The 17,637-nt window shown below is 32.1% G+C and overlaps 1 protein-coding gene across 2 annotated transcripts in view; it reads left to right on the forward strand.

Annotated features, from left to right (window-relative positions):
* Positions 1 to 17,637, forward strand: part of Vps13a (vacuolar protein sorting 13 homolog A) — a 259,461-nt gene that overhangs the window by 133,593 nt on the left and 108,231 nt on the right. For both annotated transcript variants that reach the window (XM_076846072.2, XM_076846073.2), the window contains exons 36-42: positions 3,904 to 4,031; positions 4,497 to 4,666; positions 5,144 to 5,358; positions 6,144 to 6,376; positions 14,998 to 15,090; positions 15,541 to 15,897; positions 16,234 to 16,335. In XM_076846072.2, the coding sequence (XP_076702187.1) occupies positions 3,904 to 4,031; positions 4,497 to 4,666; positions 5,144 to 5,358; positions 6,144 to 6,376; positions 14,998 to 15,090; positions 15,541 to 15,897; positions 16,234 to 16,335 (1,298 nt within the window). The remainder of the gene's footprint in view (positions 1 to 3,903; positions 4,032 to 4,496; positions 4,667 to 5,143; positions 5,359 to 6,143; positions 6,377 to 14,997; positions 15,091 to 15,540; positions 15,898 to 16,233; positions 16,336 to 17,637) is intronic.

Consider the following 17,637-nt stretch of genomic DNA (forward strand, 5'->3'; position numbering starts at 1 on the left):
TTAAAAGTTAGCTCTTGGTATAATGGTTTGGAGGGCAAGGGAAAACAGAGAAAGAGTATATAAATAAGCAAATGTTATTAACCATAATAATATGGAAGTAAAGACAGAACTAAATTAAATCTGGAGAGGAAGATATGACAGGTGAATGAAACAATATATAAATAATCGGGATTATGAAGATAATATTTAAAATTGATGGCACAAGAAATAAAGGTTAGAATATATTGTTATTTTAATAATTTTCTTCTGGAAATTTTTATACCTATGTCATTTGAACTGAATAATGATCAACATAAAATATGAAAAAATTTGTGAACTACAACTTAAGCAATGCTGAAAGATATTTGTAGCTATAAAGAATTATATTAAAGAAGAATAAGATTAAAATCAGACATCAAATTTTTTACCTCAAGAAACTAGAAAAATAAACCCAAAGTAAATAAAAGGAAGACAGAAATAAGAATAGAAAAAACAAAAGAGAACAGATGAAAAATAGAGAAATTTAAGTCAATTTAATAGCTTTAATGGTAGGACTAATAAAATTGAAAAACCCCTAGAAAGACTAATGAACAGATCTTTGGGCTCTCTCTCGTCCAGTGAGGAAGTCCACAGAACAGGGTAGAAGAGAGTGTGGCTGTGGAGTCGCTAATCAAGACCTCCAGAGACCAAGCAGGAAGCCGGTCTGATTTTATTGTGCAGTTACCATGTATATATACTCAGGCAATAGCTAAGTAGATTATATGCAGCCACCAATACAATTTCTTGCTAACTGTCCTTGCAGTGACCAGTCCAGGAGAGGGCTGTGGAGCAAGCACAGGGACTGCAACACATGGCCTCATGCCCAGGGTTGTGCCTACCAAGTAATTGGCCTGCTGCTCGTGGGCCTAGCACAGGGGAGTGGCCTGCCACTCAGATACTCTTAACATATGCCATGTATGCAGTACTCTATGCACTTGTCCCCACAAATATAAATTCTCAATATAAGATTTAAATAGATTACTTACAGACCACTAACAGGATAATGAGTGAATATTATGAATAATTTCATGACAGTGAATGCTAGCTACAACATAATATTGAATTTAATAATAAAGATATGAAGAAAGTTCATCTCAAGTGATAATTATCCTGGGTGACAGTTGGTTTAACACTGAAAATAAATGTAATTGAACAAATTAAAAGACTAAAGGCAGTGGGTCGATCATATGATCATCTCGAGTTATGCACAAAGTACATTTGACAAAATTCAGCACCTATTTAAAAACTAAAAACTTGAGAGGCATACATATTTTTTTGACAAAATATTGAAAGTATCCCCCCCCCAAAAAAAGGATCAAGGCAAGAATGTGCACAGTCACCATTCATGTCATTATTTTTCTAGCAGACAATTACAAAACAGTAAGGCTGAGGAAAGGATTAATAGAATAAAGGAAAATAACACTGCCTTTTGTCTCACCTTGACCCATCATGTAGAAAACACTAAGAAGTGTTTAGCAAATTTCTAGGATCAGTAAATAAATTTAGCATTTTAACAGGATACAAGATGCAATTTATAAATATCTTCAGTAACAGTTGAAAAATAAATTTTTTAAAAACATTATTTATAGTAGCATCAAAAGTCACACATGGGAAGAAGTTTACAGAAATTATGCAAGTCCTCTATACTGACTGGTGAGAGAAACTAAATGATTTAAATATGATGGAGAAGTGTATGGTTTTGGAGCATTGTAGATTCAGCATAATCCTTGTCAGACTTCATTTTAATAGAAATCGAAAATTTGCTTTTAAACTTTATATGGAAATGCTAAAAACCAGGAACAGTTTGAAAACAACATTGCAAAAGAAGACCAAAGATTTACTCTAATTTTAAAACTTGCTATAAATTTGTTAACAATGGAGATACATACTGCTGGCAAAATCCAGACATATAGATCGGAAGACAATAGAGTCTAGTAGATACACAAATATAGTTAGTTGATTTTTGAGATTGTATTAAATATGGAAAGGTTAGGCTTTTTAACAATGATATTGTCACAAGTGGGTAAATGTGGGAAAAACTGAAAACTTATCCGTTTACACTACATACAAAATATAATTTGAAATGGATGAAAAATGTAAATTTGAAAGCTAAAACTTTAAACTAATGGAAGAAAACATGAAAGATTATCTTCATTGATCATATGATAGCCAAAGATATCCTAGGTAGATGCAAAAGCACCAATCATAAAAGAGAAACTTTATATATAGACTATCAAAATTTTTCATCATCAAAGATAGTATCAAGGTAATGAAAGGCAAAGGGGAGGGAGGGGAAAGGAGGTGGGGCAAGGGGATAGGAATGATGGTGGAATAAGTTAGACATCATTACCCTAAGTACACGTATGAAGGCACAAATGATGTGAAAATACTTTATGTATAATCAGTGACTTGAAAAATTGTGTTCTGTATGTGTAGTATGCAAGAGTTGCATTCTGTCATAATGTATGACAAATTCAAATAAATAATTTAATAATAAAAAAGAAACATATTCATGGTGTGTTATGGTTCTTAGGCCCAGAATACATTACAATAATTACAATAGCAACTTTTTGAAAACAAAATAATTATCATAAGATATTTGAGAGAGGATGATGTGTAAATGGATAGTAAATACATGAAAAATGGCTATTATAATTTTTATGAGATAAACTTCAGTCTACCAGACTATTATAATAGACTTACAATGCCAAATGTTGATGGAGAAAATGGAATTGCTAAAACTTTTACATATGATCTGTAGGAATATGAAGTAGTATAACCAGTTTGACAAAGAATTTGTCAGTTAATATACACGTACCTATAATAGAGTAACTCCACACTTAGGTATTTAACCCCACCCTATTCCAAAATAAGTGTGTATATACACAAAATGATTTATTCATAGAAGTCCAAATCTAAAAATAATCCAAATGTTTTTCAATAGGTGAATGAATAAACTGTTTTCAGAGTGCATGATTACTTCCATAAGTGAACTACTGATGCATGTAGTAACATAAATAAATCTCAGAAACATTATGTTCACTGAAAGAAGCCAACCATGAAATGGTACAATCTATATTATTCCATTGAAATAGAATTTAGGTACAGACAAAATTAATCCATGATGATTGAAATTAGAATGGTAGGGATATTGGAATTTGATTGGAAAGATCAATTAAGGAGACTTTTGGGGGGGATTTAAATGTTCCATATGTTGGGGGGTTGGTTACATGGATGTATACATTTATGAAGTCTCATTAAGTTGTTCGGATAGGATTCATTTATTTCATTTTATGTAAATTTTATCTTAATTAGAAATAAATTACCTGGAATGTTGATCTTGTCTCTTGAGTTGGGTTGAATGAGAATTAGGAATTGATGTGTTTTCCTTATAAGCCCATTTAATATATATCATATACATATAATATTCTCATTAAAATTTAAATGTAGGAAACACAATATTTGAGTCCCGATTAGTGGAACAATTTTTAAAATAACATCTAATGTATCTTATTTGGTCTTATTTTTTAAAAGTAAAATTTCAATATTAAACTATGTGACAGGTGCTTTATTTACTTATTGTTAAGAACTTTAGTATACATTTTACACATGCTGATTTACTTAATCTTCAAAACAAACCCTGTGGTTAGTTTTATTATTCCCAAATTATAAAAGTAGAAATGGAAGCATTCATAGAAAACAGGAGTGCTGAGTGTTTAATATTCCCAAATTATTATGCAGAGAATCCCAAGCCAGAAATTCTATATGTTAATTTCTAATATTTTTAATTTTCTTGAATAACATCTTAATTTGTTGAATCTATTTCATGGTTGTTCTAATAAGCTACTTTTCATATTTTTTTCTCTTACTCAATAATTTTTCAAGGAGCAACTGTGGTAACAGCTGCTGTTGTAGAAGTACATTCACATGCTTCTCAAGTTAAGACAACACTAAATATGAGTTTCAAAACTGATTATCTCACCATGGTACTGTATAGTCCAGGTCCTGAACAGGTAAGTTGAGGAAGAAAAGAAAATACATTTTCTTGTGAAAAATTATATATGTGAATGTTTATCAGTAATGCTTGTTCATATTCTGTGTGTATTTTGTAGTGTTTTGTAGTGTTCTTCTTTTCACTTTAAATTGACAATAATTTTGACCATATCCATTTTTAATTAGCCATTACTTTTATATAACTAATAATGTGAAAAATAAATTATTTTTGGCATTTTATTGGAGAGTCCTTTGAAAATATAGAATTTTGGAGCAGAGGATATATATATATAGCTCAGCAGTAAAGTACATACTCAACATGTGCAAAGCCCTGGAATTAGCCCCTGCATCACTCCCGAAATTAGAGAATTTTGATATTTCAGATAAGCAGATATAATAATTTCTAGTAGTTTATATCATAAAGTATACTTTAAACCTATTTTTGTCTAATTTTCTGATTTCTGTTTGGATTTCTTATTCCACAGGAGGCTTTTACAGATGTTCGTGATCCTTCTCTGAAACTTGCTGAATTTAAGTTGGAAAACATTACAAGTAATTTAAAAATGTATACAGATGAATCAATATTTTCTTCTTTCTCATTAAGAAACTGTATTTTAGATGATAAAAGACCTCACATCAAGAAAGCAACTCCTAGGTATGTTTATAATAGCATTCTGAATTTTTACCTTAGAAATTGTTGGAATATTGTATAGAGCATACCTTTAGGATTACATTTTAACTTTCTATTTACATCTTAGGATCTTCAGAAGCTTCAGAGCTTCAGTTCAGTCAAGTCATGATATTCATGTTACATTTGAAATGTTCTGGTTTAGTTATATGCTTTTACTAGACAGTTGATAGATTCATTGAATAAATAAAAATAAATGGGAAAAAGCATCTGACTTTCAAAAATGATAATTTCTTAAACATGAAGTTTCTAATTTATGAAGTATTTATGCTCCAGAAGTTTAAAGGTCTGTTATTTATAGCACTTTGTGGGTCTTCCTAGGAGACATGACTTCAGAGTGCTTATTTGTTCTCAGTAAAAGAATAAGAGACCTTAAAGTTTTAATTGGTGTATTTGGTTATTTGTAAATTGCTCATATGTAGGCATTGTTATTGTGTTTTTCAGAATGATAGGACTGACAGTTGGGTTTGACAAAAAGGACATGATGGATGTTAAGTTTAGGAAAATCAGAGATGGTTCTGTGACTGATGCAGTCTTTCAAGAAATGTATATTTGTGCAAGTGTGGAATTCCTGCTGACAGTTGCAAATGTCTTTTTGGAGGCATACACAGCAGGGTCTATTACAGAGACCAATGTTCAAGCATGGACTTCTAAAGAAGGTTAGTTACCAGTTAAAATATTTAATATCTTTACTTTTGAAATACTATAATAGCACTTATCTTGGTTAGCCATTTAGATGATCAGAGTAAATGTAGAAATAAATTAAAATCTTTATTGTTCACAGCAGGAGGAAACCCTTAATGTGTTTTCTGAGAGTATATGCAGTTTGTATTTTTTTTGACAGTGCTAATACATATTGGGTTAAAAAATTATGAGACCTACATTGGAATAAGTAATTTGCTTATCTACAGGCAACAATACGAACAAATTTGTTGCCGAAAGAAAACAAGTAGGGAGAATAAGAACCAACCACATCTTTTTGGGATCAAAGATAATATCTTAATTTAATATATTTGTATTTTATTCTGTTCTGTTGATAAATAGCTTTTACATATAATTTTTATATTTTTTAACATATGTCATGTAGTAGAAAGAGTATCAGGTTGAGAGTTGGAATCTAGATTAGGTTCCAGTTGTGCCCTTAAATAGTAAAGATTTTGTCCCACAGTTGTTAGTGTTTCTCCAAGTCATGAAAGAATTGGAGCTTGAATGAGCATGTACTTAGTATGCATGAGTCCATTGGTTTAATCTTCAGTGCCACCAAAAACAAACAAAAAAACAAAGAGAAATTTTGAGTAGATTATTTTGGGATCTATGATTCTTTTATTTTCCTTTTGTACTTAGAGAAACATGTTTTTCTCATAAATAATAAAACACTTTTAAGTAATACTTATATAACAAATACATATATTTTTAAGATGTTGAATTATTATTTTTATTTTAGCACCTGTACAGGAATCAGAGAAATGGGAAGTTAATATTCTTATTAAAAACCCTGAAATTGTGTTTGTGGCTGACATGACAAAAAATGATGCTCCTGCCTTGGTCATTACAACACAATGTGAAATTTGCTGTAAAGGTGACAGTAAAAATAGTACAATAACTGCTGCTATTAAAGATCTCCAAATCAGAGCATGCCCATTTCTTCCAGCCAAGAGAAAAGGCAAAATCACTACTGTGAGTTTACTAACTAATTATTTGCTTAATTGTAACTGATTTAATATATAATATATATCATTTTTAGGAGTGAAAATTTCCTATTTTCTTTCCAACCTTGTTCTGTATCATAACTTTGTCTCTGTTCGAAGAGCCTCATTTAGAATATTATTATACAAGTTTTCAAATTTTTTTTCATTGTTGTGTGTATTTGTGGGAATTTTGTGGGAATTTTCTTACTAAGAAGTTGGTTTCATCTTGATACTTTTCAATTAAGATCTTACTCTGAATTTCTAACCATGTCAGTTTCAAACTGCTCTTTGACTTTTAGGACTTTCTACCAGTTGTTTTCTATGTTGTTTCAGTTTTATTATTTTCCCTTTTTATCTCCCATTTGCGTGTTTTGTTTGTCTGCATATAACATATTTTCAATCTCAGCTATTTGCTTTGATACACTTCATATTTGAATTTTACTCACTAGTAGTCACTTGGTTTTCTTCCTCCTTAAAACTCTTAATTCTTAGTTTATTTGCATAGATTCCCAATAGTTTAAAAAATACACTTGAAAATGTTTAGGCTTCTAAAGGAGTAATAGAAGCATAAATATTCTAATTATGAAATATAATAGACATTATAATTTTAAGTTAATATATATTGATTAAGATATTAAATACAGGCTGGGGTTGTGGCTCAGAGGTAGAGCGCTCGCTCTACATAAATGTAAAATAAAGATATTGTGTCCATCTAAAAGTAAAACAATAAATATTAAAAAAAAAATATTAAATAGGCTGGCCATGGTGGCACACACCTGTAATCCAAGGCCTGTCCATGTTGTGTTGAACGTCCGAACCTCAGGCTTTGGAGGCTGAGGCAGGAGGATCACGATTTCAAAGCTGGCCTCAGCAATCTAGTGAGGCACCAAGCAACTTAGTGAGACCCTATCTCTAAAAAAAATACAAAAAGGGCTATGTGTGTTGCTCAGTGGTTAAGCCACCTGGGTTCAATCCCCATTAAATGAAAAAATTAAGATACTAAATAAACCTTGTCTTAGTTTGCAAAGTTGCTCATTATTAAGAAAAGGGAGGCTCTAAGGAAAATAACCATGAGCTAGATCTGTCTTTAAAGCAAACAGCAGGTGTCAAGTAAATCATCCACAGCAGTAATGAATGTATCAGCATTAATGATGGGGTTCCAGTTAGTTCTGAAAGATAGAAAAAGTATAGTAAATTAGGGGGAAAGAGATGTATTAGAAAGTTAGAAAAGAGTTTATAGTTTCAAAAAGTGAGAGAGAATGCAGAAGAGATATAGTAGGTAATGTTTATATAGAAAGAAGGGAAAAATAGAAGCAACAAATGAAGTGATATTATTACTTTTAAGGTTGATTTTATAAATATAACCTTTAGTATGTTGAGATATAAAGTCTTACATATCTAATTTTATGACAGAAAATATCTTATTAAGTGTAGCATTTTATTGTGTGACTATTGGCAGACTGTTGGAAAAAAAGAATAGTTTTTCCTATTCTTATGTTAAATTATGTGGACAGATTTTCCTGTAGTATACCAGCATTATGTTTATTGGTTGGGGTTATCTGTTGTGGGAGAGGGGGGAGGCACTTTTCACTGGAAGTCATATTTATGGTGATAACCTGAAGGATAAGTAGATCTTAAACTTGGGCAGGAGGAATCATAGGAATGTTATTTTGAGAAGAAGGGAACTGTATGTGCTGAAAAATCTGAGTTTCATAGAACATATTTCCACAACGTATTTACCCAAACATCATCACTTTATCTCATATATTTTATCTTTTCTCTTTGTTATTCAGTGGTCTTCAACTTGGGGGCAGTACTCCCTACCACAATCAATCTCTGTAATGTAGGAGTCTATTGTGAGCATTTGTTAAGTGCCTGTTCATGTTTGGTTGAACCTTGTAAGATTGCTTCTTTGAAGGGGAAGCACTAATAGTCTCCACAGTAAAAATCATATAACAAAGGGAGAAATATGGTGAGGGGGTTATAGTAGTAAAAAAGAATAAATCAATAGAGTGTGATAGGAACTTTTTCAGAACAAAGAATAGATAACATGGCACCATCAGTATCAATGTACACATTCCACAGCTTTATTGTAACACTGTTGCAATTCTATACTATAGGCATAAAATGCCTAATCAGAACGTGTATTACTTTATATGAGAGACAAAAACTGACAAGTAAAAGAGGAACTAGCAAGAGTATGATATAAGGCAATGACTGCTGTGTTCAGTGCTCAGCCTTTGGATATGAATCCTTTGGGCCAGTGCTGGCACTTATAAACACTGCTTTCTGCTGAATGCCCCACTGATTTGTCTCTCTATAAAAGAATGCCACAATGGGAATAAAATCACACAGGATGTAGTTGGTGTCAAAAATATCACTAGCAGAAAAATAATCCCTTTTAAGAAAGTATTCTGCAACCTGAAGTTTAACTCTGTGGACTGCATTATGGAGAACTTGAGTGTGTAGTTTTGGCATGAACATTCTGATTGATGAGAACCACCTACATGTTCAGTTTTAGAGAACTGGACAGAGCAATTTGGTGAGAAAAACAAATACATGTAAAACTTTTCTACAACTTAAATATTTTTAATTGGCATTTTGTGAAATTCAACCCAAAAGTTTCAGGGACTTAAATTAAATGCCTGATTTAATTGGACAAAATCCAATTAAAATTTTTCATGTGTAAAATCTTTTACATGTATTTATATTTTTTTCTTTTATTCCTTTGTTTTTGCCTTCTATAAGATGAAGAGATAACATAAATTTTATGTTGAATCTGTTTATATATTATACATCATTCTAATTTCTTATGCTCAAAGTACATAGAACTAGTATATTGACTTTTAAGTCATATGCTAGTTATCTTACTTATTAAGAATAATAGTATTTTTTCTATACTTAGAAGATGAAAAAATTCCACCAGAAAACTTCTAGAACTAGTAAATGAATTAAGCAAAGTAGCAGGATATAAAATCAACACCCATAAGTCAAAGGCATTTTTGTTTATCAGTGACAAATCCACTGAAAGGGAAACAAGGAAAACTACCCCATTTACAATAGCCTCTAAAAAAAGAAAATACTTTGGAATCAACTTAATGAAAGAGGTGAAAGATCTATACAATGAAAACTACTAAAGAATGCTAAAGAAAGAAATTAAAGAAGACCATGCTACCAAAGCAGTATGCAGATTTAATGCAATTACAATCAAAATCCTAATGGCATTTCTCATAGAAATAGAAAAAGCAGTCATGAAATTCATCTGGAAAAAATAAGAGACCTAGAATAGTTAAAGCAATCCTTAGCAAGAAGAGTGAAGCAGGTGGCATCACTATACCAGACCTTAAACCATACTACAGAGCAGTAGTAACAAAAACAGCATAATATTAGCACCAAAATAGACTTCTAGACCAAAGGTACAGAATAGAGGACACATAGGCTAACCCACATAATTACAGTTATCTTATATTAGACATAAGGCACCAAAAGTGTGCATTGGAGAAAAGTTATCCTCTTCAACAATCGGAGCTGGGAAAACTGAAAATTCATATGCAACAAAATGAAATAAAAACCCTATCTCTCATCTTGCACAAAACTCAACTCAAAGTGGATCCAGGACCTCAGAATTAAAACTAGATACACTGTGCCTATTAGGAGAAAAAGTAGGCCCAAATCTCCATAAAGTCAGATTAGGCCCCAACTTCCTTAATAAGACTTCTATAGCGCAAGCAATAAAATCAAGAATCAATAAATGGGATGGACTCAAACTTCAAAGCAAAAGAAACAATCAGTGAGGTGAAAAGAGAGCCTAAACTTTTACCACTCACACATCAGATAGACCACTAATCTGTAGGGTATATAAAGAACTCAAAAAGCTAAACACCAAAAGCCAAATAACCCAATCAACAAATGGGCCAAGGAATTGAACAGACACTTCTCAGAATATGCAATCAATCAACAAATATATGAAAAAATGTTCAACATCTCTATCAATTAGAGAAATGCAAATCAAAAGTCCTCACTAAAATTTCATCTCACCCTAGTCAGAATGGCAGCTATTAAGAACATCAACAACAATTTGTGTTGGATATGGGGGAAAAGGCACCCTTTTACATTGCTGGTTGGACTACAAAATGGTGCAGCCAATATGGAAAGCAGTTTGGAGAATCCTTAGAAAACTGGAAATGGAACCACCCTTTGACCCAGCTATCCTATTCCTCGGTCTATACCCAAAGGACTTAAAAACAGCATACTGCAGGGACACAGCCACATCAATGTTTATAGCAGCACAATTCACAATAGCTAAATTGTGGATCCAACCTAGAGGCCTTCAGTAGATGAATGAATAAAGACAGTGTATACACAATGGAATATTATTCAGCATTAAAAGAGAATAAAATCATGGCCTTTGCAAGTAAATGAATGGAACTGGAGAATATAATGCTAAGTGAAGTTAGCCAATTCCAAAAAAAAAAAAAAAATGCTGAATGTTTTCTCTGATTTAGGGATGCTGATTCATAATATGGTTGTTTGGAGGTGGGCATGGGAAGATTGGGTGTACTCCCAAAGAGGGTGAGAGGGAATTGGAGGGGTATGGGGGGGTAGGAAAGACCGTGGGATGAGATGGATATCAGTACTGTAAGTACATGTATGAAGATAGGAATGGTGTGACCCTACTTTGTGTACATCTAGAGATATGAAAAATTGTGCTCTATACGTGTAATACGAATTGTAATGCATTCTGCTATCTTATATAACAAATTAAAATTTTTTTTAAAAGTAAAAAGAAACATTCAACTAGATATGTAAATTGTAAGTTGGATATACGAGTCTGGAAGTCAGGAGACAGGCTAGACATTTTGCTTCATTTTTCTTATCTATTTCTCTACTTAAAACTAATTTTAAAAATTAACCCTGGAAATAAACATTTCAGATATGAAAACTAAGCAAGGGTAAATTTTTCTGGATTCCTTATAGACAGAGTCTCTGAATATAGATCCTAAATAAAAGAGATCCCCCCCCCAAAAAAAAAGAATAATAGTATTTTTTGTGTGATTTTTTTCTTCCAATTTAGTTTTCTCTGTAAGTGTATTAAACAGAATTCCAAGATTTCTTCCCCCAATTTTTGTTCTTTCTACACAGTTTTTCCTCCCCTATGGATATTAGGTTACTAATCAGTTGACTTTGGTAGTTAATGAGGAGTGTGATTATTCTCAGTGAAATATTAGAAATATGATGAAGCATCAGGGAGATGCCTTCTTGCTGTTTTGAATGAAAAATTGCCATGTCAAGGAGCGGGCCACATGGCAAGGACCTAGGGAACAGAAAGTAGTCCCTGACTGACAGAATACATTTGGGATCTTAGTGTTAGGGCCACAAGGAAGTGAATTCCACCATCAATTTAAAAGAATTTGAAAGCAGGTCTTTCCATGTCAGTCCTCCTTTTTAAGATGAATCCTGTAGGGTATATAAAGAACTCAAAAAGCTAAACACCACATGTTTTATTTTATTGGCCACTTGTTCAATTTTGATTTCATCAAAATTCCTGACCCATAAATCTGGGAAATAATACATTTGTGTTATTTTAAACCACTAAATGTGCGGTTATTTGTTTCACAGTATTATAAAACTAATATGTATAGTGTTTTGCTCCAGAAGTAAGATGCTGTTGTAATAATTTATTTTAAATGTGGGAGCATCTTTGGAACTGGGCAGTAAGTAGACATTAGAGAAATTTTGATAATGATAAAGTAAGTCTTAATTATATCAAACACACTCTTGACAAAAATGTGGTGAAGGAGAACACTACCAGTGAGGACTCCGAGGAGAATAAAATATACATTATTGGAAACTTGGTGGAAGAGGAGATGTGTACACAGTGATTAAAAAACTTCACAGAATTGACTTATGGTTACATAGAAAATGGAACTTGTGACAAAGTTTGGCATGTATAGCTAAAGAGATTGCTACTTGCCTGGTTTTTTGCTGTTTATAATAAAATACTGGAAGACAGAAATAAATTGTGAAAAAATGTTAAAAAGAACCAGAATTTAATGGTTTTGATAATTCTCAGCCTTTCCAAATGGCAAAAGCTTCTAGAAAGCAGAACTAGGTGTCTAGAGGGTATTCTGGAGAAAAGATTGTGTGATTATATAATGTTTTGCTAACACCTAAGAAAGATAAGTGTTCAGTCACTTAAAGGTCCCTTTCACAAGATTAGGATTTGTTTGGTATCTTAATCCAGAAGGCCTCTAGAAAGCACAAGGGTGTTACTCATTAGTCTTCTCATAAGGAGACCAGGTTTTCTTAAAAAAGAGATATTTGGATGTGGCTTTTGTCTAATGGAATGAATTCTCATGAAATCCACAAAAGACTTGCAGACTTCCTGAGAAAATTATTTTGCCTGAAACACTATTATATTTAGATTGACAAGGACTGAGTATCAAATGAATAGAGACTCTTGAACCCCCAAAATTCTACCATTGAGGGGAAGAATGATAAAACTATAAAGGTGCAGATTTGCCCTATCTTTTATAAAGAAGGAAGGAAGATTTAGAGAGAGGAGCTGAAAGAGAATTATTCCCAGGTTTGAAAACTGAATCAAGAAACTCATTTGCCTGGCTAGATTTCAGAATTGTTTTAGACTCTGTTGGCTTCTTTTTTCATTCTTTTTCCCCATTTGAACTGGAATATATGTAAACTGTTGTCCTAGTGTATTCCACCATCAAGTGTTGGGAGTGGTGGGTGCTGGTCACTCACCTCAAGTTTTAGAAGGAGCGAAATTGTGTCTCAAAAACTATATTTAATGGATTATATCCAGGAACTTCATCTGCAGCTGGTTATGATTTACATTTTAAACTTTATGTTGATAAAAAATAGATGAAATTTTGAATCAGTGAGACATACAAGTCAGATATATGATGAAATACATAAATTTTAGGAAAGGGTAAATATATTTTGCATTTGGGAGAGACATAAGTTATTCGACAGGCCAGAGGACAGAACTCTTCTTACCACAGTTAGGGAAAATTCAGTTAGTTTTTAATTATATTACAGAATTAATTAGTACGCCTAATGTATTTGTAAATTTTCAATTTGCCTTGCCTTTTATAGCTTTTTCTTATGTAGATGAACTTTTTTCATTTTAGTTGTACAGTGGATTAATACTGTGATAAGATTTTATTTTAGTGATTTTAGTGAAGTAAAATACATAGTGTAAGTTCTTTAGATTTTTCATGTATTTAAGAATATTAAAGAAGTGTTGAGACAGGCATGTGTGCTTTTTGTCTTTTGCCATGTGACGCCATGTGCCACCTCTGGACCCTGTGAGCAAAAATGGTCATTACCAGAACTGAGCTGACGCCAATACCATGCCCTTGAACCAGGAGTCTTCTCTTGGAGTGAAATTATCTTTCCCAGGAATATGTGTCTTCCTTATAATATCAGCCACATTGCTCCAAATGTTTTGCATGCTATTATATGAACACTTCGGTCTGACACATCTCTTCTCAGATAAAGCCCTTTAGATGATTGTTGAAGCCTCAGAAGAAAATAAAATGAGAAGAATTGGGATATATTCTACTTTGCAAAACAGTGAAGTAGATTGGGGTTGCTATTCTGGTGAGCATGTGGAACTGAATTCCCTTGGAATTCCCTATAGAAATAGGAAAAATTTAGTATCCTGTCTAGGGGACTATAAAATGAAGATGCCAAGAGTCAAGAATCTAGGAGTCTTCTCTTAGCTCGGTGATAAAGACTTAAGATTCCTCATAAGATTGCAATGAAGCTGTCAGCTGGGGAATCAGTTTTCTGAAGCTTTACTTGGCAAGAATCCAAAGGACTGCTTGTGATATATTTTCTGCCAAAGTAGGTGACCAAAGAGAAGGATAAAAATATCATTAGTGATGGAAGCTGCAGTGACTTTAAGAGTATAACCTCTATATTTTATTGGCCACATGTTCAGAGCCATCTTATAGAATGACAATTATAAGATTTATGATCAAATGTACTGTTTTATTAATTTATGTCAACAATGGAATGAGATAAAAATGGCTGCTAATCATTTGATACTCAGTAATACATATATTGACTGACATTTTGATCAAATGGGTATTCTGATTTTTTATACCTTTATTTTATTTATTTGTTCAGTTTTATGTGGTGCTAAGGATCAAACCCAGTGCCTTCCACATGCTAGGCAAGCACTGTTACCACTGATCTACAACCCTAGCCCCTATTCTGACTTTTTGATGTTAATGCCCAACCAATTGTGTTAAATATTTTGATTCTTAGTTCTTGAGATATAGGTATTATTATCCTCATGTTATAGATGTTGAGTATGAGGTTTCTAGAACTCAATTCCTCATTAAATAAATGCTAGAACCGGGAGAATAACATTTCTATTTAATGTGTTACATTAACATTATTGCAAATGCAATTATTAATACTTTATTATAAAGAATGATTAGTGATTAAGAAGTGTTGAATCAGTTGGTTGTTTACAGTTAGTTACTTTTTATTTAACATAGCTTTATTAGTATAAAGGTCTTGAAATAGAAATATTTTAATAATTGAATGTTAATTTAGTGGTAATATTTTTTTTTCTCATAGGTTTTGCAGCCCTGCGACTTGTTTTTTCAGTCTACTCAGACAGGTACAGATCCACAAGTGATTGATATTTCAGTAAAATCTCTTACACTAAAGGTGGGTTAAAATATAATCACTCACATCTTTTAGTACACTTTTTTTTAAAAAAAATAGTAGTAAAACATAGAAACAAGCAATTATTATAGCAAGTTTTTAAATCATTAAATAAGCAAAAAATAGTTTTTGATAAGTTTTATGAAACATTGTTTGTAAAATTTTTAGCATATATTTTTATAATGTATGTTATTCTATGTTTTATTACTGACATTCGACAGCTTTTATTAATATCTACTATCGTTATAGTACATATAGTTGAAATTATGCTTGATAGTTCAATATTTACAAGATTCATGTAAATACAGATTGAAGTTAGTTGTAGTAATGTAAAAATTAATGTAAGCAACAAATTATATCTCCTATTTTGTGTTAATAATGTTTAATATTAATTGCTTATGATTATTTAGCAAATATATTTGATGTATTTTGAAATTTTGTTTTTCCATTTAGGTTTCACCAGTTATCATAAATACCATGATTACTATAACTTCAGCACTTTATACAACTAAAGAAACCACCCCAAAAGAGATGGCTTCTTCTTCAGCACATTTATGGGAAAAGAAGGATACAAAGAATTTAAAAATGTGGTTTCTTGAAGGGTCAAATGAAACTGAAAAAATATCTCCCTCAGTTGAATTGGTACCCAAAGGAGAGATGATGAAATTGAACATTGATTCTATTTTTCTGGTTCTTGAGGCTGGAATTGGTCATAGAACAGTGCCTATGCTTTTGGCAAAGTCATGTTTTTCAGGGGAAGGCAAAAACTGGAGTAGTCTAATAAATCTCCACTGTCAGCTTGAGCTAGAAGTAAGCATATGTTTATTTTTTGTAGTTTTTATAACAAATAGTACTATGTATAAAATATTTTAGGTATTATATGTAGATATTTATGCCTTTAGAGAGGATTTTATCTCAAGTAAATTGTGAAGGGCAAATCTGGACCATTATTTGTTAGCCAATCGAGGAAGGTGCTGAGGAAGGGATTATATTGTAGGAAGCTCCTGAATGACATGCAACGTGTTTTTCATGCAGAAGAAATAGCATGGCTAGAGTCATGTTTACAGGAACCATTGTGGGAAGATCATTTTTAAAAATATCAAGATGCTTCAATTCATTTAAAAAGATTAAAAATTCTTTCTTTAGGTTCATTATTATAATGAAATGTTTGGTGTATGGGAGCCTTTGCTTGAACCATTAGAAATTGATCAGACTGAAGACTTTAGACCATGGAATCTTGGAATCAAGGTAAACATATATATTTATGTATATATTTGTATATAACATATATATATATACACACACACACACACACACAAACACGTTTAATGTGTGTGTATATATTTATGAAGTGTGTGTTTAATGACTTTATTTGAGCCATTTATATTCAAGGCAAAATTGAGAAGATACAGAGATTTTCCATATACTCTTTGCCACTCTACATGCCTGACTTTGTATTACCATCCTCCATCAATGTATATTTGAAGTCTGAAAAGAAGATGAACTCTAGATAGGGCAGAGGGGTGGAAGGGAAAGGGAGGGGGCAGGGGGTTAGCAAAGATGGTAGCATATGATGGACATCATTATCCAAAGTACATGTATGAAGACACGAATTGGTGTCAATATACTTTATATACAACCAGAGATATATTAAAAAAAAAAAGTTTTCAAAAATTGATATCTACACCACATTAGACACTTTAATTTTAATCATAGCAAAGTTGAAGTTTTCTCATTGTCAACTTTGCGCACATTTTTCCCTATTTGACCTCTGAATGTGATTTTCAAATCCAAAGCCAGTGCTACCTGTCCTTCTAATACAAATAATTAACATTACTGATGTATAAGGCATTGTTCTGAATAAGATATATTTGCTTTAATCCCCACAATGCACCCCCACCACCACCACTGAAAATGATGCAGTTTTTATCAACATTTGTAACTGAACTAAGACCAGAGAGGTTAATGGACTTCCATAAAATAATAATAGCTACAAAGTAGAATAGATGGGATGCAAATTTAGCTGCAGTCCCCATTCTTCACTATATTATGTGTTCTTTTAGGTTGTGGTCTATTCCAGGTTTCTTTTACTTTCTGGAGGGAATATTTTTCTAACAATCTTATCTATATTTCTATCCATAAAAACTTTATAGAGAAAAATGTATATTTTTTGCTTAAAAGATATTGTAAATTTATGTAATCATGATAATCAGGGCTTTTAGATGGACAAATAGTGCTTCTGAAGCAGAGATTTTAGTATTACCAGCATGTTTGCTGCCTAATAGTGACTAGTCAAACTGCAAACAAATTTTTAGGGGCTTTAAAGCTACTTAAAATAACAACAGAAATGGCTAGCCTGGCATGCCCAGGTTAATGTATTATATCACATGATTTAATTTTTGAGATATTTTTAGATGAAGGAATATTTTTAGATAAGTGAATTCCTTTGGTAATTTTTAGGTCAGAATATGCATGGCAAGTAGGTCTTTGAATCCTAAAACAGGGTAAATGTTATTGATTCTTAATGATGGCATGTCCAAGTAAATTTAT

The sequence above is a fragment of the Callospermophilus lateralis genome, chromosome 2 (assembly GCF_048772815.1).
Source record: "Callospermophilus lateralis isolate mCalLat2 chromosome 2, mCalLat2.hap1, whole genome shotgun sequence".
NCBI lineage: Eukaryota > Metazoa > Chordata > Mammalia > Rodentia > Sciuridae > Callospermophilus > Callospermophilus lateralis.